This window comes from Mauremys reevesii, linkage group 5 (assembly GCF_016161935.1).
Source record: "Mauremys reevesii isolate NIE-2019 linkage group 5, ASM1616193v1, whole genome shotgun sequence".
NCBI lineage: Eukaryota > Metazoa > Chordata > Testudines > Geoemydidae > Mauremys > Mauremys reevesii.
In genome coordinates this window covers 13,860,972-13,880,175 of record NC_052627.1, presented here as the reverse complement: position 1 = coordinate 13,880,175, position 19,204 = coordinate 13,860,972, and the positions used below count along the sequence as shown (strand labels likewise).

General features: G+C 43.8%; 1 protein-coding gene across 10 annotated transcripts in view; it reads left to right on the top strand.

The window, feature by feature from the left end:
- Positions 1–19,204, top strand: part of SLC4A4 (solute carrier family 4 member 4) — a 291,521-nt gene that overhangs the window by 226,745 nt on the left and 45,572 nt on the right. For all 10 annotated transcript variants that reach the window (XM_039542307.1, XM_039542309.1, XM_039542305.1 and 7 more), the window contains 2 exons: positions 7,929–8,062; positions 14,247–14,518. In XM_039542307.1, coding sequence (XP_039398241.1) covers positions 7,929–8,062; positions 14,247–14,518 — 406 coding nt within the window. The remainder of the gene's footprint in view (positions 1–7,928; positions 8,063–14,246; positions 14,519–19,204) is intronic.

Here is a 19,204-nt window from a genome sequence, read left to right as displayed (position 1 = left end):
AACAAAGCAGTGATAGAATGCGGGAAGTTTCCAAAAGAAAAGTTGGTCATCTTTATTCTCCAGTAGGAGCCCTTTGTTATCTTTCATGATATTGAGGCTGCCAGGTGCAGAGAGTGATGAATAAACACATTTTGTTTAACAACTTGCAGGCTGGGCTAAAGTTATTCTTTCAGGAACCATGTGCATCATCTTTATATCTGAGCATGTTGCCTTCCTCTGATTTAATCTGGAATTTGTTTGATGAACGTGACAGTCTTGTTTCTCACTAGTGTCTCTGAGAATCTGAAGTCACGATTGGGCACGAGAGGCGGCGTGAAGAAGGACAAAGAGGGAAGAAAAGAGACTTTGGTGCACTAGTTTATTGCTTGCTTTGTGTTATGCCTAATCTAGCTGTGATAAAGAAGATGCCCATAGAAAGGCAATATCTACCAGATTGCACTTTTCAGTGCGAAATGATTTACTCCTAGTTTTGAAAAAGGAACGCGCTAGTATCCTGCCTTTAAAAATACTGGTTTAGTAACACAGCAGTTCTGTGGCAAACATAAATGAAATGGAGCATCTTATGACAGGATTCCAGAAGCAGAGAGAAACATGACTGAGTCCTGTGATGTTTTCTCTCATTTGTTTGCTTGTCTTTCAAATGCATCTTTCACCCTTACATCTTCCAGAGCTGGGAGATTGCCATCAATGTGTGGTGTGGCCTTGTTTATGCTGGCACTTTTTAAAAAAACCTCTCTCACCACTGCACTCCTATAAATGGTAGCAATGGTGGGAGACTAGTGCGTTTAACCATCATTACACTTACTCGGAACAGGATTGGACAACATGGTGGTATTAACACCAGCTACCTCTCTACGCTAATGCTGCCATCAGTGAAATCACACCAGGGTTCATATGCTGTTGGAGTATTTTTAGAAAATTGCTAGTGTGGACACAGCCTTCGATATCTGAAGTGTAATTCACTTCTCCAAGTGTTCTCTGCCTTCAATAGATTAGTTAAGGATAAGTTATCCTGAGTGAGTACTGGCAAAACTCAGAAGACCCAGATCCCTTCCATGGATTTGTATGAAATTCTTAGCTACTGTGCACAATGCTAAGTTTAACATCTCTAGATGATGTCATTGCTGGCTTGATTTCCAGCATGGACACTGAATGGGAAAAAGTCTGCAATCTTACTTAATTCTGCCAGAGTTCTGTCTTGCTGTCTGCCTGGAGTTGGAGAAGAGAAATAGAAGCAATCTGAACACTTGTTTTTATAAGTTTCTTTGGGTCATTCTGTTGGAGAATATGTCCCCAAATTCACTTTCTCCCTCCTTTAACAAACCTCCATCTTGCTTCCCCATCCAGCAAGGACTCTGCTAGTGCATGGCAGAGCAGATTGACACCAACACTTGCATGGGGCAAAGTCAATATAGACATTACCCCACAATGCAACCTCTTATCTCTTCAAAAACTAGGTTCATTCTCTGGGCTGTCCCTGCTTTGCAGATTCCCTGGAGCAGCACCGCACAGGCCAAGGAGTTGTCTGAGATCCATGCTTGCCTGTCTCTCTCTACTTGGAGATTACCTCTGTCTAAATGAGCGGCTGGGAAGCTCACCAAAACACAAAAGGACAACGGAAGCCACAGCTAGTTTTGGTTCAGGAAAGCAAGAAGGGAGCGGATGGTTTCTGCTTTGAATTAGAGCATCCTCACCGCAATCTTCCTGAGTTATAGAAGTGTACCATATGGGGAAACGGCCTGAGATTGCTCTTTCCAACTGTTCCTGCTCAGTGAGTAACTCTTTCATGGTACTCTGACCCTCTGAGCTGTTCAACATCTGATTTGATCATTCTCCAATCAATCTTTGAGCCACTCCCTATGCACGCATTTTAATGCACTCAGGGCTTTCCCAGACAAATGCCTTTTGTACCGCAGAAATGAAACACTGACACTGCAAGGGATGTTGTATGTACCGTGCACAGCAGCCTGGGTTGGTGATGCCTTTAGTGGATTTAGACATTTAATTTTATTTCACAAATTTGGCACAAAGCACAGGAAAATCATTACTGAGATTGTTCCACAAAAACCGAAGCTTCCCAAATCTGCCTGGGCATCATGCATTGGCGGATCAAGTGACTAGAGAGTCTTGGCAGACATCCCAAAGCAGTCTCACCACCAGCTCATGCTTTAGATAACCTGCAGGCCGTGCCGTTATTTGAAAAAAGTGGTGCATCCACTGGTCAAATCGTAGGATTCCACATGAAGCAAAATGCCACCATCTGGTTCCCTTGGCTGCTTTGGAATGCAGAGGCATAGTGGAGCGTTCTCTGTGCTCAAAGCTTCTTCAATTACCAAGGGGGTGATTTTTCAAAAGCACGAAGCCCTGGCCCAACGTTGGTCCTCCTGAAGTCGACGGTAATTGACTTCTGTGGGTGAAAGTCCAGGCCAACATATGAGTGCTTTTGAATACCCCACCTAAAACTTTTAAAGTTTCTGAAGTGGCTACAGGTTCATTTACTTCTCAGAAAGTGCAGATCTAATTGAGCAGATGTCAACAAGGCTCTTGGAGTAAATATTTGGAAGCTTTATTTTTAGTAAGAAACCTTTGAGCATGAGCAATGCCTTTTATTATCAGAACCAAATGTGTTATGGGTCAGAAACTGCTGTGGGAATTGATTCTTCAGAAGAGAGAGGTTCCACCTGTCTGGGCTACCTGAAAAGAGGAGTAGAGGAAACCATTTGTCAAACATTAGGACTTCTTTCCAAGTTCATTTCCCTATTACAGGCGTCAAGACTTGGTCAGACCGTCAGCTGGGGCATCAACTGCCCTGGCTTTGTTGATTCCAGTGGAGCTATGCTGATGTACATGAGTTGAGGATCTGGCCCTGAGAGTTTTCCAGTAGTTTGTCACCTATACAAGCTATGTTTCAAGAAGTGAGATGCATGCATATTGTTACAATTTATGCCTTTTGTTTCTTGTGGATAGTTAAATAATATCTCGGGGCCTGATACTCGGAATCAGTGTTTATCATCACAGCTTCTAGGGTTTGACCCAGGGAGCTGGCCAGAAAGGAATAGCAGATATGGCCAATCTTTCTTTGGAACCTTGCATCAAGGTTTTTTATTTCTAAGAAAACACGCTATTCTTAATTACAGCCATGTTAAGGAATGTTGAGGAAAAGAAATTCCAGATGCAATGGAATCCATGCCGTGGGCTGTGATGCTCTTGTTGTGATTAGTGCTGAATGAGAGAAGAGGAGTCAGTTGTACAAATGCCATTCCTTCTGTTGAGAGGAACTGAATCATTCTCAGGAGCTGCTCAGAGAAAATGGACAAAGACTCATAAATTCCCGGGACCCCTTGTAATGCCCGTCTGCTTTTCAAGGAGTCTTTGCTATAAATTTTTCAGTAGAATTGCTCACCGCCACAATAACTTGCAGGACTGGGCAATAATGAAGTCAGAGTGCAGCCACTAATGCCTGCCACTAGCATTTAAAGATGAAAAAGTCCAAGAACATAATCTAAACCATCCTCCAGGCAGGGCAGGATTGTTTCCTACAATACATTTTCTATATCCAGTCTAGGTCCAAGTGTCAGAAGCAATGGAGCTTCCACTACTCCCTTTTGCAATTTTGTTCTACAGTCTAATATTTCTCACTCTCAGGAAGGTTTTCCTGTTGTCCAGCCTGAATTTCCTTTATTTTTAAATCATGTTGTTGCATCTCTAAACCTCTCTTTTCTCAGTGCTCACACATTCCAAGTAATGCTGTGTTTGGCAACGAAAACGTTACCTTATACAAAGCTCGGTTTTTAATGTTGGGGATGGTGATTTTTGCATTACACAGGAAAACAGTGGTTTAATAGTCTATGGTAATATTTATGGAAGGAAAAATTACTTCAAATGTTGTCTTCTGACTCCACAGTAGGACTAGTTCAAAATTGGGGGGGGAGGGGTTGCACAGACTCCCTCTTCTGTCATCACCGCCACGCCTCAAATATTTTGTCAGAATTTTGAACTATGAATATTCTGACCACCGGCACTCAGGATATCAGCTCCCTGTGAGGCGTCAGGTGCACATTCATCGTGCAGCCCAAGATACGTGGAACAAGGGTCAGTCTGCAAGCCGCTCTTTACAAGACCAGGGACCCATCACCATGTGTCCTGATCATATTTTGGCATGTGCCTCATTAGTTCACAGTTCTGTTATAGTCCTGATTCAGCAGCGCACTTACGCACATGCTTAAATTCTCCCCTTAAGTCTACCCCTAGTCAGTGGGACAAAATGTGCACAAGTGTTCTGCTGCATCAGGGCCCAGGCTCTGATTGCAGAATGTTCCTGAGGATGTGTGAGAGCGGGGGAGGGGGAAGAAAACATGGCTTGACTTAGGATCCTTGGGACAGTTTACCATTTTTTAAAAATTTTAAAACCTAGAAACGGAACACGTTCTATCTGTGGAGTCATTCTGAGGGAATAAAAGTGGAGTCCCTGATGCAGTGTTTACAATTAGTGCCCACAGTATAACCACACTGTGAAGTGGAACTATGAATGAAACATACAAACTAGGTCCTAATCTTGCAATTGGATCCACTAATGTGAACAGTCCAATTGCAGGAGCTAGACCAGTGGTCCCCAACGTGGTGTAGTGCCCAGCAGGGGAGAGAAGCCGTAGCCCCACACCTGCCGGGGACAGAGAACTCCGGGGCTGCAGGCTGCGGGCGCCAGTGTTCTCTGTCCTCCCGGCTTCTCTCCGGCTTCTCTCTGCACTGCCCAGAACTGGCGCCCAAAACAAAAACAAAAAACAAAAAAACCCACTCTGCCTCTGCAGAACGGACAGAATGCCGCCCCGTAGCATGTGCTGCCCCAGGCATGTGCTTGTTCCACTGGTGCCTGGAGCTGGCTCTGTATGTGAGTAATTGCTGGCACCCGCCACGCTCTTCTGTAAACATGAATGTGCTACTGGGGCACAAAAAAGGTTGGGGACCACTGAGCTAGACCATGGCTGCTATTTAGGGGGGGCAGGGGCAGAGATGTCATGATGCTCGCTACAGAGTTGAATATAAGTTAAAGAACAGAACTGCTTTATAACTCAGGTATACATTATTTTAATAAGAATCTTCCAGTCATGAGAATATTTCAAAATTTCTATTTTTCAGTTTAACGAGCAATATATCAAAATAGCTCTTTTATGAGAGGCCCTGGAAGTTTGTCTAAGTTTGGGGTTTTTTTTCAAAGTTTCCAGTGCAGTGTTTGTAATAAATCAAACGTCTCCATTTTGAGTCTGTAGCTCCTTTTAACAGAGTGCAGAAATAAAATAAAAAATGGTCTGCAAAAGCTGCAGTTTGATCTCTGTAATAAGTCAAAGGTCTCTGTGTTGATCCAAGAAGGGGAAAAACCTATGTCACAGTGAGCTGATTCCAAATGGAAGATATTGTCTGTAACTCGTTGGTGCTGGAAAGTTTTTGTTCAGCTGTGTCAGTGCTGTTTCATCAGTGCAGTGTGGTTCCTCCTGCCATTGCGTCCCTCTCTGTGGTAGTGAGGTTAGGAGCCAGTTAGCGTATGGCACAAGCGATAGCCACTGAAGTGTGCACCAACTACCCTCTAAACTATGAAAAAGAGGCGTTGAGGAGGATGAAAACGAAAAGTAGGAAGTAAATCTAGGCCTTCTCCACAGTGAGTGTAGAACCATGCTCTGTGATGTAGAGAGGAGAGGAGTGATGGTCTTATGTTTAAGGCACTAAACTGGGACTCAGAAGATCTGGACTCAAGTCCTGGTTATGCCACAGACACCATGCCTGACCTTGGGCAAGTCACTTAATCCTTTTGTGCCTCAGTTCTCCATCTATGAAATTCAGATAGTAATACTTCCTTTCCTCTACCCTTTATCTGCCTGGTCTGTTTAAACTGTATGCTCTTCAGGGCAGGGACTGTCTCTTACTGGGTGTTTGCACAATGAGGCCTGGAACATGGCTGCAGCCTCTAGGCACTACCATAATATTAACCAGAGAAACCTTGCTAGAACCTTCTAGCAACCCGTCTAAGCTTCAGTTCAGTCCTGCCTAACATGGCTCTGCTTTCAGCGTGGACACGGTTTTTAAGAATAAATGAAAAGAGCCGTTGATGATAAAGAGAACAGGACAACAGATCAAATGGTCATGTGTAAAACCCCTTCCAGACACATCATTACTGGGTCTAAAGTGTAATGGATAAAACTTGGCAAAACATTTAAAAGCGTTAATGATAGCAATAAATTACTCCATTGAAATACAGTTTGGGAAATCACCAGTTACACTAAGCCAATTCTACACCTGTGGTAAGTGTGACATTTTAAGCAATGTCAGTGCACATTGCAGATTAACTATCATTGATCATGGATGTGATAATATACATTGACTTTTAAAAATTATATTTGTAGTCACATAGGGCTGGTCTACACTAGCGGGGGGCGGGGGTTCGAACTAAGATACGCAACTTCAGCTATGCTAGTTGCGTAGCTGAAGTTGATGTATTTTAGTTTGACTTTACCTGGCCGTCCTCACGGCAGCAAGTCAACTGCCCGTGGCTCCCCGTCGACTCCGCTTACTCCTCCTACTGAGGTGGAGTATGAGCGTTGATTTGGGGATCGATTTATCGCGTCTAATCGATCCCCGATAGATCGATTACTATCTGGCAGGTAGTGTAGACGTGGTCATACTGGCATAAACAATATCCTTCTAGTTAAGAAAATCTCTCTATTCTTGCATAGTTCAGCATGGTACTTAAGTAGCAATTTTCACGTGATTTACAAATATTTTTGTCTGGGGAAAAAAATTGTGACTACTCCTGCTTTGTTTCTGAAAGGAATATTAATATTATTTTTGAAAAGTAGACTTAAACACCATGTTTTCAGTCCTTGGGACAGTGGAAAGAAAATGTACTTTCCATTAAAGACAACTTTTTTTCCTGTAGTTGTTTTTTAAAAGCTCAGATGCACAAGTGTATTTAGGGGTTGACCTAACTCTGCTTCTGGTGGCGGCTGAGTGCTTTTTGCAATTTCCATCCCTTGTCTACTACCATTTCAGTAAAACAATAGGTTGTATTGTCAATAATGCTGTTTACATTTTATTTGTAAACAAAACCTGCCACTAAAGTTGTATTTGTGCTTTGCATTATAAAAATAGATATTGTTCAGTAGTAACTTACATGAAAATCCAAGGAAGTGTCTACAGCATATTCATTTATCACTCCTCGGTTAGGTTGTTTCATTACATATACCAAAGGAAATGGAGACTGTAAAATGTGGAATTTATTACTTTCTGATGGCATCTGATGAACTTGGGTCTTAACACTTCAATGCTGGATGAATTAGTCTTGTTTGGTTTGAGTCTCACTGGTTAAAACCTGTTATGAAAAGAGGAATCTGCTTTTCTTAAACCCATTTATTTGTTTGTAAAATATTCTGCTCCGCCGCAGTATGGGCTAAGCTTGGTAGAGTAACCTCATTGGTGTAACCTTGACACAGTTTTGTTGTCCCCCAGCCATGTTGTACCATGTTTAGAATTGTGTATTGTGAGGCACCTTGCAAAATAATGTATTTGGGCTCTGTCGTCATAATGTGGGAGATTGCCAATGGGACTTGTGCTCCTGTGTCCTTCAGGCCCTTTTTGAACGTCTCCACGGATAACAAAACCAATGCTAAAGCCCCAAGGTATCTGGGATAACCACAGTGGTGGGGTGTGTTGGTTGGCTGATTGTCATGAGTAACTAAATATTTTATGAAGTCAATAACCGAAGGCATGAATTTATGCTAGATACCAGCCCTCAGATGATCCCCTAATCTCATGCCCACCTACATACAGTCTGTAGATATCTGATATAACCCCACACGTTCTTGCATTCATGCTTACAGAAGGGAGAGAGAAGTGGCACGTCCGTTGAAATTAACATCTGTACTGTATGTCTGCTCTAGGGCGTGTTGGAGAGCTTTCTGGGCACAGCAGTCACTGGAGCGGTCTTTTGCCTTTTTGCTGGTCAGCCACTCACAATTCTGAGCAGCACAGGACCTGTCCTTGTCTTTGAAAGACTCCTGTTTAATTTCAGCAAGTAAGTAAAGGGGGAGGGGAGTGTTTCCAGTGCTAATACAATGTTAGCTGGGAATGAGATATATGAAGGGGGGAATTAAGCACGTTGGAATTGAACATTTTACTGGTGTGAGAGAGCTGTCCAACAGTGGCTAGAATTTTCCAAGGTACCCATAGAGTTCCACTGGGATTTCGGTGCCTAACTCCCTTTTGCTCCTTCGTTACTCTCAGCCAGTGTCAGATTTCAAGAGACATTTTGCTGAGCTGTAATGAACTGGACAAGATGGCAGTGCAGGGTATTATTGACTACAGTGGAACTGGACTGGTTGGTGCAGTGGGCCTCCTTAATCACTCTGTTGCTCAGGAAGATGAGCAGATTTCTCCATACGATAAAGGCAGAATCCCACTCCATGAATTCAGTGACAAAAGTCCCATTGAGTTCACTGGCAGCAGAATTTGCCATTAAACTGGTGATCCATTGAAACAGTGGCTATTTATACATAAAAATAAGTGTCCATGGCATACACAGATATTGTCACCAAATCTCCTAGATGGGATTTTGTTGTATTAAATAGTTTTGTTTCTCAACTCTGAATTCAAAGAGGGCTTTTTCTGTGAAATGTTTAGGTGCTACCCTAATATACATAATAAAGTCCACAACCAGATTGCGCCCCTTTGTGTTAGGTGGAGGACCAACACAGAATTTTCATTTGCTATTTCAATAAATAATACCAGTAGCATGACATATTGAGAGATTACTTTAGAACAGCAATCAGGAGCAAGCTTACTTATTGTTAATATTACCTGCTGCACTGTCGACATTTTTGATGCCGTACAAAATGGAAATGTGTTAAGTTAAACAGAACCAACCAAACCACATCTCTTTCATCTCCCCATAAAGAGAGAACCTGTGATGTTATGTACTGTTAAAGATCTGAATTTCAAAGTACAAAAACATTCAGTGTTAAGGAAATAGTGGGTTCCTTACCAAAGCAGTGTGTAATACGGGACAGCTTTTTAACTGATTGTAGTTATACACGGAAAAGGCCTAATAGATTTTTAAACTGAATATGGCTGTAGATTGCAATAAGAAAGCAGGCATAAAGTGAGGTGTCTAGGTAAGTAAAGTGTAATTTCATTACTTCCTTCATTATATTGAGGTTTCTAGGGAAATTAACCTTTGTGGATGTTTAGTAATCTCGCTTGATAATTCTAGCTATTTTCTGGTGGCCATTTTAATTAAGATAATCTAATACGACCATTCCTGTCTCTCTTCTACACAACCTGGAAAATATTAGACATGTTTGTATGTGCTTTTGAGATATAGTAATGCTGCTGTGTAAAAATCTATTTGTGATCTCTCTCTAGAGTTCTGTATGATCATTTAGAAGTGGGATGAATCCACTTGATTTCATCATTAATCTTACCACATTGGTGGTGGTGTGACTGTGTCTGAAAATAATGTGATACAATTTCAATGAGGGCCTCAAAGCACGGCATGATCTCAGTGTCTGTCTCATCACATTGAGAAGTATTTTGGAATCGTTAGTGTTTTGAAGCACGTATGATCGCCCACTGTTCTCAGCCTCTGAGAGACAGCCTGATCAATTTCAGCACAGCAAGATGTTTAGCAAAACATAGCGTCCGTTCACCCTTTTGTGAGTTCAGCCATCAACTTTTATTCTTTCCTGCAGGAACTTTCCCCAAAGCATAGTAGTAAACAACTGTGCAGTCATACAGAAATCATTCGTGCAGGGATCCCATTTGTTTCTATAATACAAGCAATATTGTGTGTATTAAATTTCATAATCAGTTAAATTACCTCCCCAAACTTCGTTATTGAAAGCTTGTTCTCCTACGGCCTTGGTTCATACGCACTCCACAGACTTAGGGCTGGGCTACACTCGAAGCTGATGCACTGATGCAGCTGTGCTGCTGTAGCATGTCTGGTGAAGATGCTCTGTCGACGACGGGAGAGCTCTCCTGTCAGCATAAGAAAACCACCTCCAAGAGGCGGTAGCTATGTTGGCAGGAGAAGCTCTCCAGCCCATATGGCACTGTCCACACCAATGCTTAGGGCAGTATAACTTGCATCACTTGGGGGTGGCTTATTTCACCCCCCTGAGTGACGGAAGCTATGCTAACATAACCTGTAGTGTAGACAGGCCCTTAGTTGTGGTGCTACCTGCTGAGGCACTGAAACGCCAAGTTTATTTTGTGGAGGGAAGGGGAGAAAATCCATGTTCCTTTGAAAAAAGGCCACAGCTAAAATCCACAGCGATTTATGAAGCTGCCAGTTTCTTCCCTGCCTGGCAGTGTGAGAGGGGCTCAGGTGACGGAGCCAGGTCAGCTGGAAAACCAGTGGAGGCTCTGCCTGGGAGCTGGGTGCCAAACATAAGCACTGTGCTCCTTACACATCCTTTTCTACAAGGGAAAACTCCCCTCTCCACCCCAGTTCTCTCTGTCCACGGTGGGTCTCCTGCCTCTCTCCCCCACACAGCCTAGCCCTGCCCTGCCAAGAAGAGAGGGAGACTATTATTCCTGGGCCCTTCTCTTATCTTCCTGGACCACAGGCAGCAAGAGGCAGGAGAGAGGGGTGTGTGTGTGTAGAGAAATAGAATAGATGAGTGAAAGCAACTCCTTGGGACCTCTGCAGGAGAAGGGCATCCTCTCCTTTCTCTTTCACTGGTGTAAATTAGGACAACACTTTGGTGTCACATCATGCCTCTAGCCTGGATGATCTGATCCAAATCCAGGTACTGTGAGCAGCAGGAAAAAACAGGAGGTACAAAATATTGCTCTTTTTTCCCCTAAAGAGGAGATGGTTTTCAGACTTGCTGTGACTACGCCCTTTTGGTGTGTAGCCGTGGGATTTATGGAGAGCCACTGCCACGTGACAATTGCAGTCACACGCTGCGGTTTTTCAGTAATTCATTTCAGTTCTTCCTGCTCACAAGAACGTCCTGTATAGTGGCAACAAAATTAGAAAGAATTCCATGGACTGATGCACAGAAAGTTCAAAAGTCCTTTGTGGAAACCATGGGTCTAATCCAAACGGGCATAAATAGCCACAGGCCTTCCCAAAAGATTTATAGAAGGCAACGTGATCAAGGTTTTAATCTACAGAAAATGTTTGCATGGTTGTTTTCTGTGGCGATATCTGGATTAGACGATCTTTCATGTTATGAAAGAAGTTTCTCTTGTCTCCTCCCCCAAAACCCACTGTGATTAATCAAGTAAACATTAGAAAACTGATGTGAATAAGTCAGTTGGTGGCATGAAGTAAAACAGATTAGAGGAGGAGAAACATCAGAAATGTGTCCCTCTTCAGTAATGGGGCCATGTAAGTACCTCAGTGTCTGAGCCCCTCATAATCTTTCATGCATTATCCGTCCCTAAGGGTACATCAACACAGCAGCTGGGAGGTGTAATTCCCAGCTCAGGTAGACGTACATGTGCTAGTGCCTAAAAAATAGCTGTGTGGCTGCAGGAGTATCGAGCCAGGGTGTTGAGCAGAATTGTATTTGGGAAGCTCGTCATAACTGCGGTGGCCACACTGTTATTTTTAGGTGCTGGTTCAAGCAGAGCTAGCTGGGAATTATACCTCCCAGCTGTGGTGCAGACATAGCCTTAGTGACTTGCCCAAGGTCACACAGGAAATCTGTGGCAGAGCAGCGAATTGAACACAGGTCTCCTGAGACCCAGCCTAGTGCTCCGACCACTGGACCATCCCCCTTCTCTAGACGTCGTCTCCAAAGATACCACCACAGCACATTCCCTGTTGTTGGCTGCTCTTTGCCAGCCCGTCAGTTGCCCCTTTTTGGCCGTCGAGACAGACGTGGACTAGTGCTCCGAGCAGAGGACCAGGGGCCAGGAAATCATGGGTTCTGATCCGGGCCTGACTTTCAGGATTGCTGAGCACCGATAGCTCACACTGAAGTCAGTGAGAGGCTGCGGGTGGCTCTGAAAATCAGGCTCCTAACCTCTGTGGCTTGGTCCTCCCGTCTACAAAATGGCAAGGAGGGTAAAGTTTACCTCACAGGGGAGCTGTGAGGGATAATTAATCATGGTAAAGTCCTTAGTAAATGGAAAGTGCGCTGTGCTTATTGTTGGCCAAGCTTGCGAGGCCCTGTGCTTAACTTGATGGTATTTCTCTGTTTGTGAGCCCCAGGCATGGAGTGGGAGGATGGTGTGGAGGGAGGGGAATATGCAGGAGACACTGAGCCCAGGTTTATGGTATAGGGAGGTGGGTGCAGGGAGTCTCTGAAATAGAGAGGGATGAGGGGCTGGCACCAGGGAGCTTGTGGAGGGTGGACACAAGGAGCCCCGGTGCGTGCAGTGAGCTTGGCTGCAGAAGCTGGTGACGGACGCCTGGGTGGTGCTGGAGGGCCGGGGCGCGGTGAGGAGGGCCGGGGCTGTATATGCCGTGTTCTGTTTGGACTATGCTGGGGAATTCTGTGCTGTTTGTGGGGCTTTTGTTATGATTTACGTGCATTCACCCCACAAGGGCTATTTGCCCTTAGAAAGGCTCTGGGGACGATTTCTGGGGATTCTGAAGCAGGGAAACCAAGGCAGGGAAACTGCCTGTCATGCTATGGCCTGCTGCAAGGGGGCACGCCAGTCAGGGCTACCCTACGACTGTTCCCCTGCGTCCCTCATCTAATGTTGAAAACCATTCAGCTACTAGTGTAGCTAGGAGGAGAAGGCATTGTCAGCACTGTTACGCAGAGACTTGCTCGACAGTGATCTCGTCATTTCCCCATTCCCCTCACTCTGATTGTCTTCTCGTCATGCTGCCACACACTGTTCTGTTAGGGATCTGGACTAAATGTGGGGGGAGTCCTGAATTCCCAAGGAGGGCTTGAGTAGAGCTCTTTTTTCAAACTACGGTAAAAGATTTTTACCTGCGTTACAGAGTAAGCGGAGGGTTTTTGATTTTTTTTTAATCCCCTTTTTGAGATCCTCTCAATTGCACTTCTCTGGTGCAGGTTCCACCACCTTCACCTCTCTCTGGGTGGAATCATGCAGCCCTATTACCACCCTTAGACTGGGTTGATGCGTTTTGGCACCTGAGAGTCCAGCAGCTTTATTCACCCAAAGGCACGTAGCAAGCAGAGAGGGATAAAACAACAAAAGGCCTATACCTGGGTCTTACCTAAACTTTATTATTTTCTTGCAAGTTTTGCACAAGTTCCACTCAATCCAGACCCCTGTGCTCCTGGCCTGGTGGAGTCAGACAGCCTCTGTAGCATTCTCTCTCTCTCTCTCTCTGTCAGAGACTCATCTCCAGCTGCTGCATGCTCACCTCCTCCCTTCCTCAGCTAGGGTTTTTAATGGTTTAGTGCCTCTTTGATCCTAGGCTCTGGGAAAAATTAACCTCCAGCCTGGCTGGAGCCCAGCGGGTGGACATGTCCCAATTAATAGCTCCCCCATTGTTTCCTTTAAGATTTTGGCAGGAACTTATCTTTGTTGTTATTTTGTTTCCTGTTTGCTTCCTCCTAACAGCCTCTTTTGATTAATTCCATGCAGTTAGGCAGGATACTATTAAACAGGTAAACTGAGTCATAACAAATACTATAGATAATTCCTTTGTTCCCCACAATTTGCAAACCCTGAGTGCAGGGCCCTGAGTTCAGACTTGTGTATTTCTTCTTTTGATAATGATTCATGTTTAAAAGAGAGCAGGTCCTGCATTCCCTTTGCTGCTGCATGGGAAACTCTGAATCCTGATCTTGATATTTGTCAGGGAGGTTAATTTTCAATTGGTTTTCTAAGATATGTTGTAAACTTTGGGCCTGATGGTCAGCTGATTGCACTAGTTGGAGGTTTGGCCTTTTATGTCTCCATTTATATTTTCTCATTGATCTTCTGCAGTGCTAAACCATGTTCTTTATTCTAAAAAGCACTCAAGTGCACCGGTAATACACAGCAATGGAGATTGAAGCAAAATTGGTCAGCCCTAGGTGTTCAATTGCTAACTCAGCTGTTAAACTAAACCTCATCATTATCATTGGCTAAAAAAAGACTGAGCCTACTATTTTAAATGTTACAGGAATTATTGCTTTTTATATGCCCTAATAAACACAGCTCTTAAAATCCATACATCCCAGCTTCACTTTGGGAAGTTCTCTAACCCTTTATGGAATTATCCAGCCTCGGGTATTTTTTTCCTCATTGTCACCAATTTTAAAACACTTGTTTTGCAGAGACCACGACTTTGACTACTTGGAGTTCCGTCTCTGGATTGGCCTGTGGTCAGCCTTCCAGTGTCTTGTTCTGGTTGCTACTGATGCCAGCTTCCTGGTCAAATACTTCACCCGCTTCACAGAAGAGGGATTTTCCTCCCTGATCAGCTTCATCTTCATTTATGATGCTTTCAAGAAGATGATCAAGTTAGCAGACTATTACCCAATCAATTCCCATTTTAAAGTGGACTATATCACATTTTACTCCTGTGTCTGCATGCCACCAGAGCCAGGTAAGAGAATACTGTATTAGCTCATTGACTTTCATATATATGCTCGCACTTGCGTGCTCTCTTTCTGTCACGCTATCACTGTGACATCTAATTTAACCGTTAAATTAACCCTATGCAGAGGAAGCCAACACAGGGAGCTAAGCACCATGTAAGTTCCAGTGAAGCCCTCTATTGAGGCTTTAAGTGGCACATAGGTCTTGTGAATTACAACCTAAGTGCTGATCTAAATTTCTCTCTGGGCCTGGCATTTGAGGGCCACCATGTACATCATTACCAAGAAGGGGAGATGGTCTCCTGTGTTCTCATTCCCTCACGTATCTGTCATCCTTAGTTTTGAATGACATTTCTCTAAGAGCCTGGGAAAGGACTGAAAGCGATCATTACGTCAACGCCATCTCTGTATACACAGCACCTTTCTTCGAAGTGCAGGGGATTGGCTACGCAAGGCTGGTATACGAATAAGAGGGGTGTGTGTGTAATACAATATTTTTGCGTAATAGTTGTAGGGGATTAGGCCAAACATTATTGCCTATTGCTGTAGAATGTGCGTAGTGTACCTGAAGTTTTAATAGGCACAGATTAAAGCTTGGAAATACAGGTGGAAGCAACCAGCTAAAAAACCGCAAATACGAACAGGATGCTTTATGCTGTGTGCCAGCTTTCTTCATTATGAGTGAGTTGGTTATTCCTGAGACATTTTAAACAATGACGACTGAGTAAGAAATTTGGCATGCAGACAAAGTAAACGGAGTGTTACAGCATTGTACCTGCCAGACAGGAAAATAATCAGGTCAGTATCCATGTATCTGCCACGGGTTGACTGTAACTGGATCCATTGAAGCTATGTATTTCTTATCCATTAAATGTAGATTTGTTAAGTGTGGGATTCTCAAAAGTGCTCAGCATTGGCCCAGCTCTGCTTCCATTAAAGTCAGCAGGAGCTTTATTATTTATTCCTGATTGGGAGAAGAACCGAGTTAGGCCAACCCTGAGTGCTTTTGAAAATCCCACTTTAGACCCGGCAGCATTTTAAGCTGTCCATTTAACTGACTTAGATTTTCAGTTAAATGGATCCAGGCGGAGTGGGGAAAGGAAACGGCGCAAGCGGAATCTGTATGCGAGTCTGTGTTGGGGGGGAAAACTTGTGTAAAAACAGATCTGTACCTGGAAATGTCGCTAATCCCAGCCTTTGTGGTGGGAGGGGTGATAGTGTTTAATTCAATCACAGTCATGAAATCCTGATTTTAGAATTTCCATTTCACCTTGTTTACATTGTAACCATATATTTATTGTAGAGGAAAAGGCAGAATAAATGAATTACTGGTCTTTGAGGACAACTGTCGTTTGCTGTTGCTCACATTGCCCCCTAGAGAGATTTCCACACCAGCCTCTGGTGGAATTCAGGCTTTGTTTAATTCACAAGTGGCTGTGTGCATGTGGTCTCATCCCAGCCCTTATACTTTGGTGCACACCCTAAACTCACTGCGTAGTTCGGCAGTCTCACATCTTGGGGAAGGGCTGGTGTGTAGGAGTTGATGCTATGAGCCCGATTCGCTTCACAACGGCGAATCGGGCCCTCTGTCTGGCTTGATCCCATGCTTCCATGTTCCATATTGTTAGGAGCACTGAATTCACACTGATAATTAGGTCTGAAATCCCGGTGCACTAAACAGTGTCTGTAAAAACTCTGTCAGATACCTCTCCATGTTTTCTTGCTCTCTCGGTGCACAGGGGAACCCACAAGCTGCTACACTTATTTAAGATATGTTGCATATTCCCCGCCCCTTGTGCCACCTGCTGTGTAGGAGAAACAGAGCCCTGGCTCTATCTGCCTGCCGCCAGGCTCCATGCTTTCCTTTCTGATTGTCTTGGAAGCAATCCTGTGTCTCCACGAACACACACAAGCTAGCTAGACCTAGCCCATAGCTAGAAGAGTGTTCTCCACATTACACCAGTCAGAACGAGCTATAGGTAGGATTTTCCAAAACTTCGGAAGGAATTAGGAATCTAACCTCCATTGACTTTCAGTGGAAGTTGGGTATCTAACTCCCTTAGGCACCTCTGAAAATCCAACCCTATAACCTTAATGCTCCTTGGGAGAAAACGGAGACATTATTATGAAGGAATCCAATTGTTTTTATGGCCAGTGTATTCTTATAACAATAAAAACCAGGTCTTTCATCCCAATGTGCTTTCCTAGCAAAAGAATGTGGTCCTTCAGTAAATAATATTTTAACTGGCAGATTACTTGTTTTTCAGCACCAGGATGGTATGTAATGACGACTTAGCAACTGCACACAGGGAGATTGCGACATTTTGAACCAGGAAGCAAAATTATAGGGAAAGAATTAGAAAATCTCATGAACAAACCCCTTTTCCCCATAACTAGCATTAGCACGTTCCTTATTCAAGGGACAATCTTGGAATTTCATGGAGGATACCCTCTCTCACTTCTCCACATTTGCACATCAGTCCATGTAAACGCCTGGACGACATTACCAAGATCTGCATCAGAAAGATAAGGCCTTACTGTTCTGCCCAGGCATACAGCCAGTCCTGACCATGGCTGTAATGTGGTTATCTACATGCCGTCCATAGTTCAGTCAGACCTGCAAATTCTGAACTTTGGTGCAAGCATCAGGCACTGCCCCTTCACCAAGATGTAATCCCTGCCATAGCTTCTGGTTGATTCTCCAAATCTGCCATTGTTGCCTCAACTTTTCTCTGGATTGAGCCTCAGTTGGCTAGTTCTCAGCCATATTCCTCTACACATGGGATCGGTGACTTCAACAGGCCTGCTGGATCAGTTGAGATTGGAGCCATAAAATTGGGGGTCACCAAAACCCTGCTCCTGATGTTCCTTGCTCCCCTCCCCTAATAGCCCCATCTAAACCTTGAACGAAAAGGGTGACAAGATGGCACCTGTAGTAACCCCCATCCGAGTGCTCTCGGGGCTGCTGAGCAATCTCAATATAATCTGGGATCTCACAGCCCAGAATAGCAGGAGCCCCTCGAGCAGTGCTGCTCACTCCCGCATATACCTGCTGGTAAATCTAGAGTACCCGAAGGACCACTGTGTCACAGGCTTCTTGCTGGAGTGTTGATAGTGGAACAAATCTTGTGATTCAAAGGTTAACAGAGTGTGGGGGAAGGACTGGAGAAATTTCCCATAGGTGGACTATGGAAAGAAGAAACATCATCTGGAAGGAAGAAGAAAATAATCTGCTCCAGGTTTTACGCTAGGCTCAGAGCAAGCTGGGAAAGTAATTTGCAAGTCCTGTTCCTGGAAAACAGTGTCACATGACGAATCGCCCATCCAGTGGCATTAACTGTCACCCTTTTAGGTAGTCTCAGCTGAAATGGGCATGCCAGCTGTGCTACTCTTATCTCTGTAGCTGGGCCTTTGGGCTGGGTCTGAGGCGCATTAGCAGGGAGGCTTCCACTGGCCATATCTCATTTATTAAATAGCTTGTTTAGTACTTCAGTCTTGATGCTGGCCAGTTGGCACCTTTCAAAAGCCTTAAATTGATGTGTTTTTTCTCTCTCTCTCTCAAACGTGTGTGTGCCAAAGGGAGCATTCTCTTTTCTTCTGAGTCTGTTTTTTAAAAAAAACTGGACTACATTTGCATTTAAATGAATAGTTTTCCAACTCAGCAGCTCATTGTGGTTAGTAGGAGAAACCTTTCCCCTGCAGCTCCACAGTCAGTGCAGCAGCAAAGTCATGGAGGTGTGGGCAGGGAAGCACCAGGTAGGAAATAGCACATTTTCAAGGTGCAGCCTCCTGTAGTTTGCTTCCACCCTGTGTCTCATTGTTGACTTTTCTGGGGTGAGCATGCTTAAAAACCAATGATGATTAAAGGCAAAGCCACAGAATGCGTCACTGCAGTTTCTCAGGGTTTGTTCATAGTAAAAGCACTGACTTGTCCCCAGTGTGCCATATTCAGAGAGCTGCATGTGACTTGAAGTTATATGTATTCAGACCTGTTGTACTATTTAAAGCATAAATGGTTTTTTACAAAAGAAACTGCTTCTTTTTAACCACAATATCTGTAGATTTGCATGCTACATGCAGTGTGATACACTATCCTGCTGAATTTCATTTGTACTTGACTCTGTTAATGGTTTGAACACACTAGCTTGAGTAGTTCAAACTGTTTTATATTGCTGTTCTGGATCACTTGTGACAGACACACAACCGTACAGCATTGCTGGAGATGTGTGCCTTGGAATCAAGAGGGGAACATGCTGTGCAAAGGCTGGATCTGGTCCGATACCCTTGCTTCCCCTGAAATCCCCGGGACAGAATTTCTGTCAATAGGCCACCTTGTAACAAACAATAGATTGTTTAGTTTTCTCTTGATGCTACTCAGGGGCTCTCCAAGTCAACTGGCTTTTCTGTTTGAGAAAAGTTAATATGTAGGCTAGGAAGAATTCAACTTTAATTTCTTTTATAATTTTGACTAATATCGATATTTATTTTTTCAATTTGTATTGATTTTTACATTCTCACAGTTGTGGGAAATTATGGAGGGGTCACACAATAGGGGGCTCAGACAATTAATGACACTAAATGTTCAGATTCAGAAAGTTAAAGCTTGATAAGCATTAAAACACAAATCGTCAACATCACATGTTAACATATGCAAAGTCAATATCCTTACATCAAATTCTAATAAGTTCTCAAGC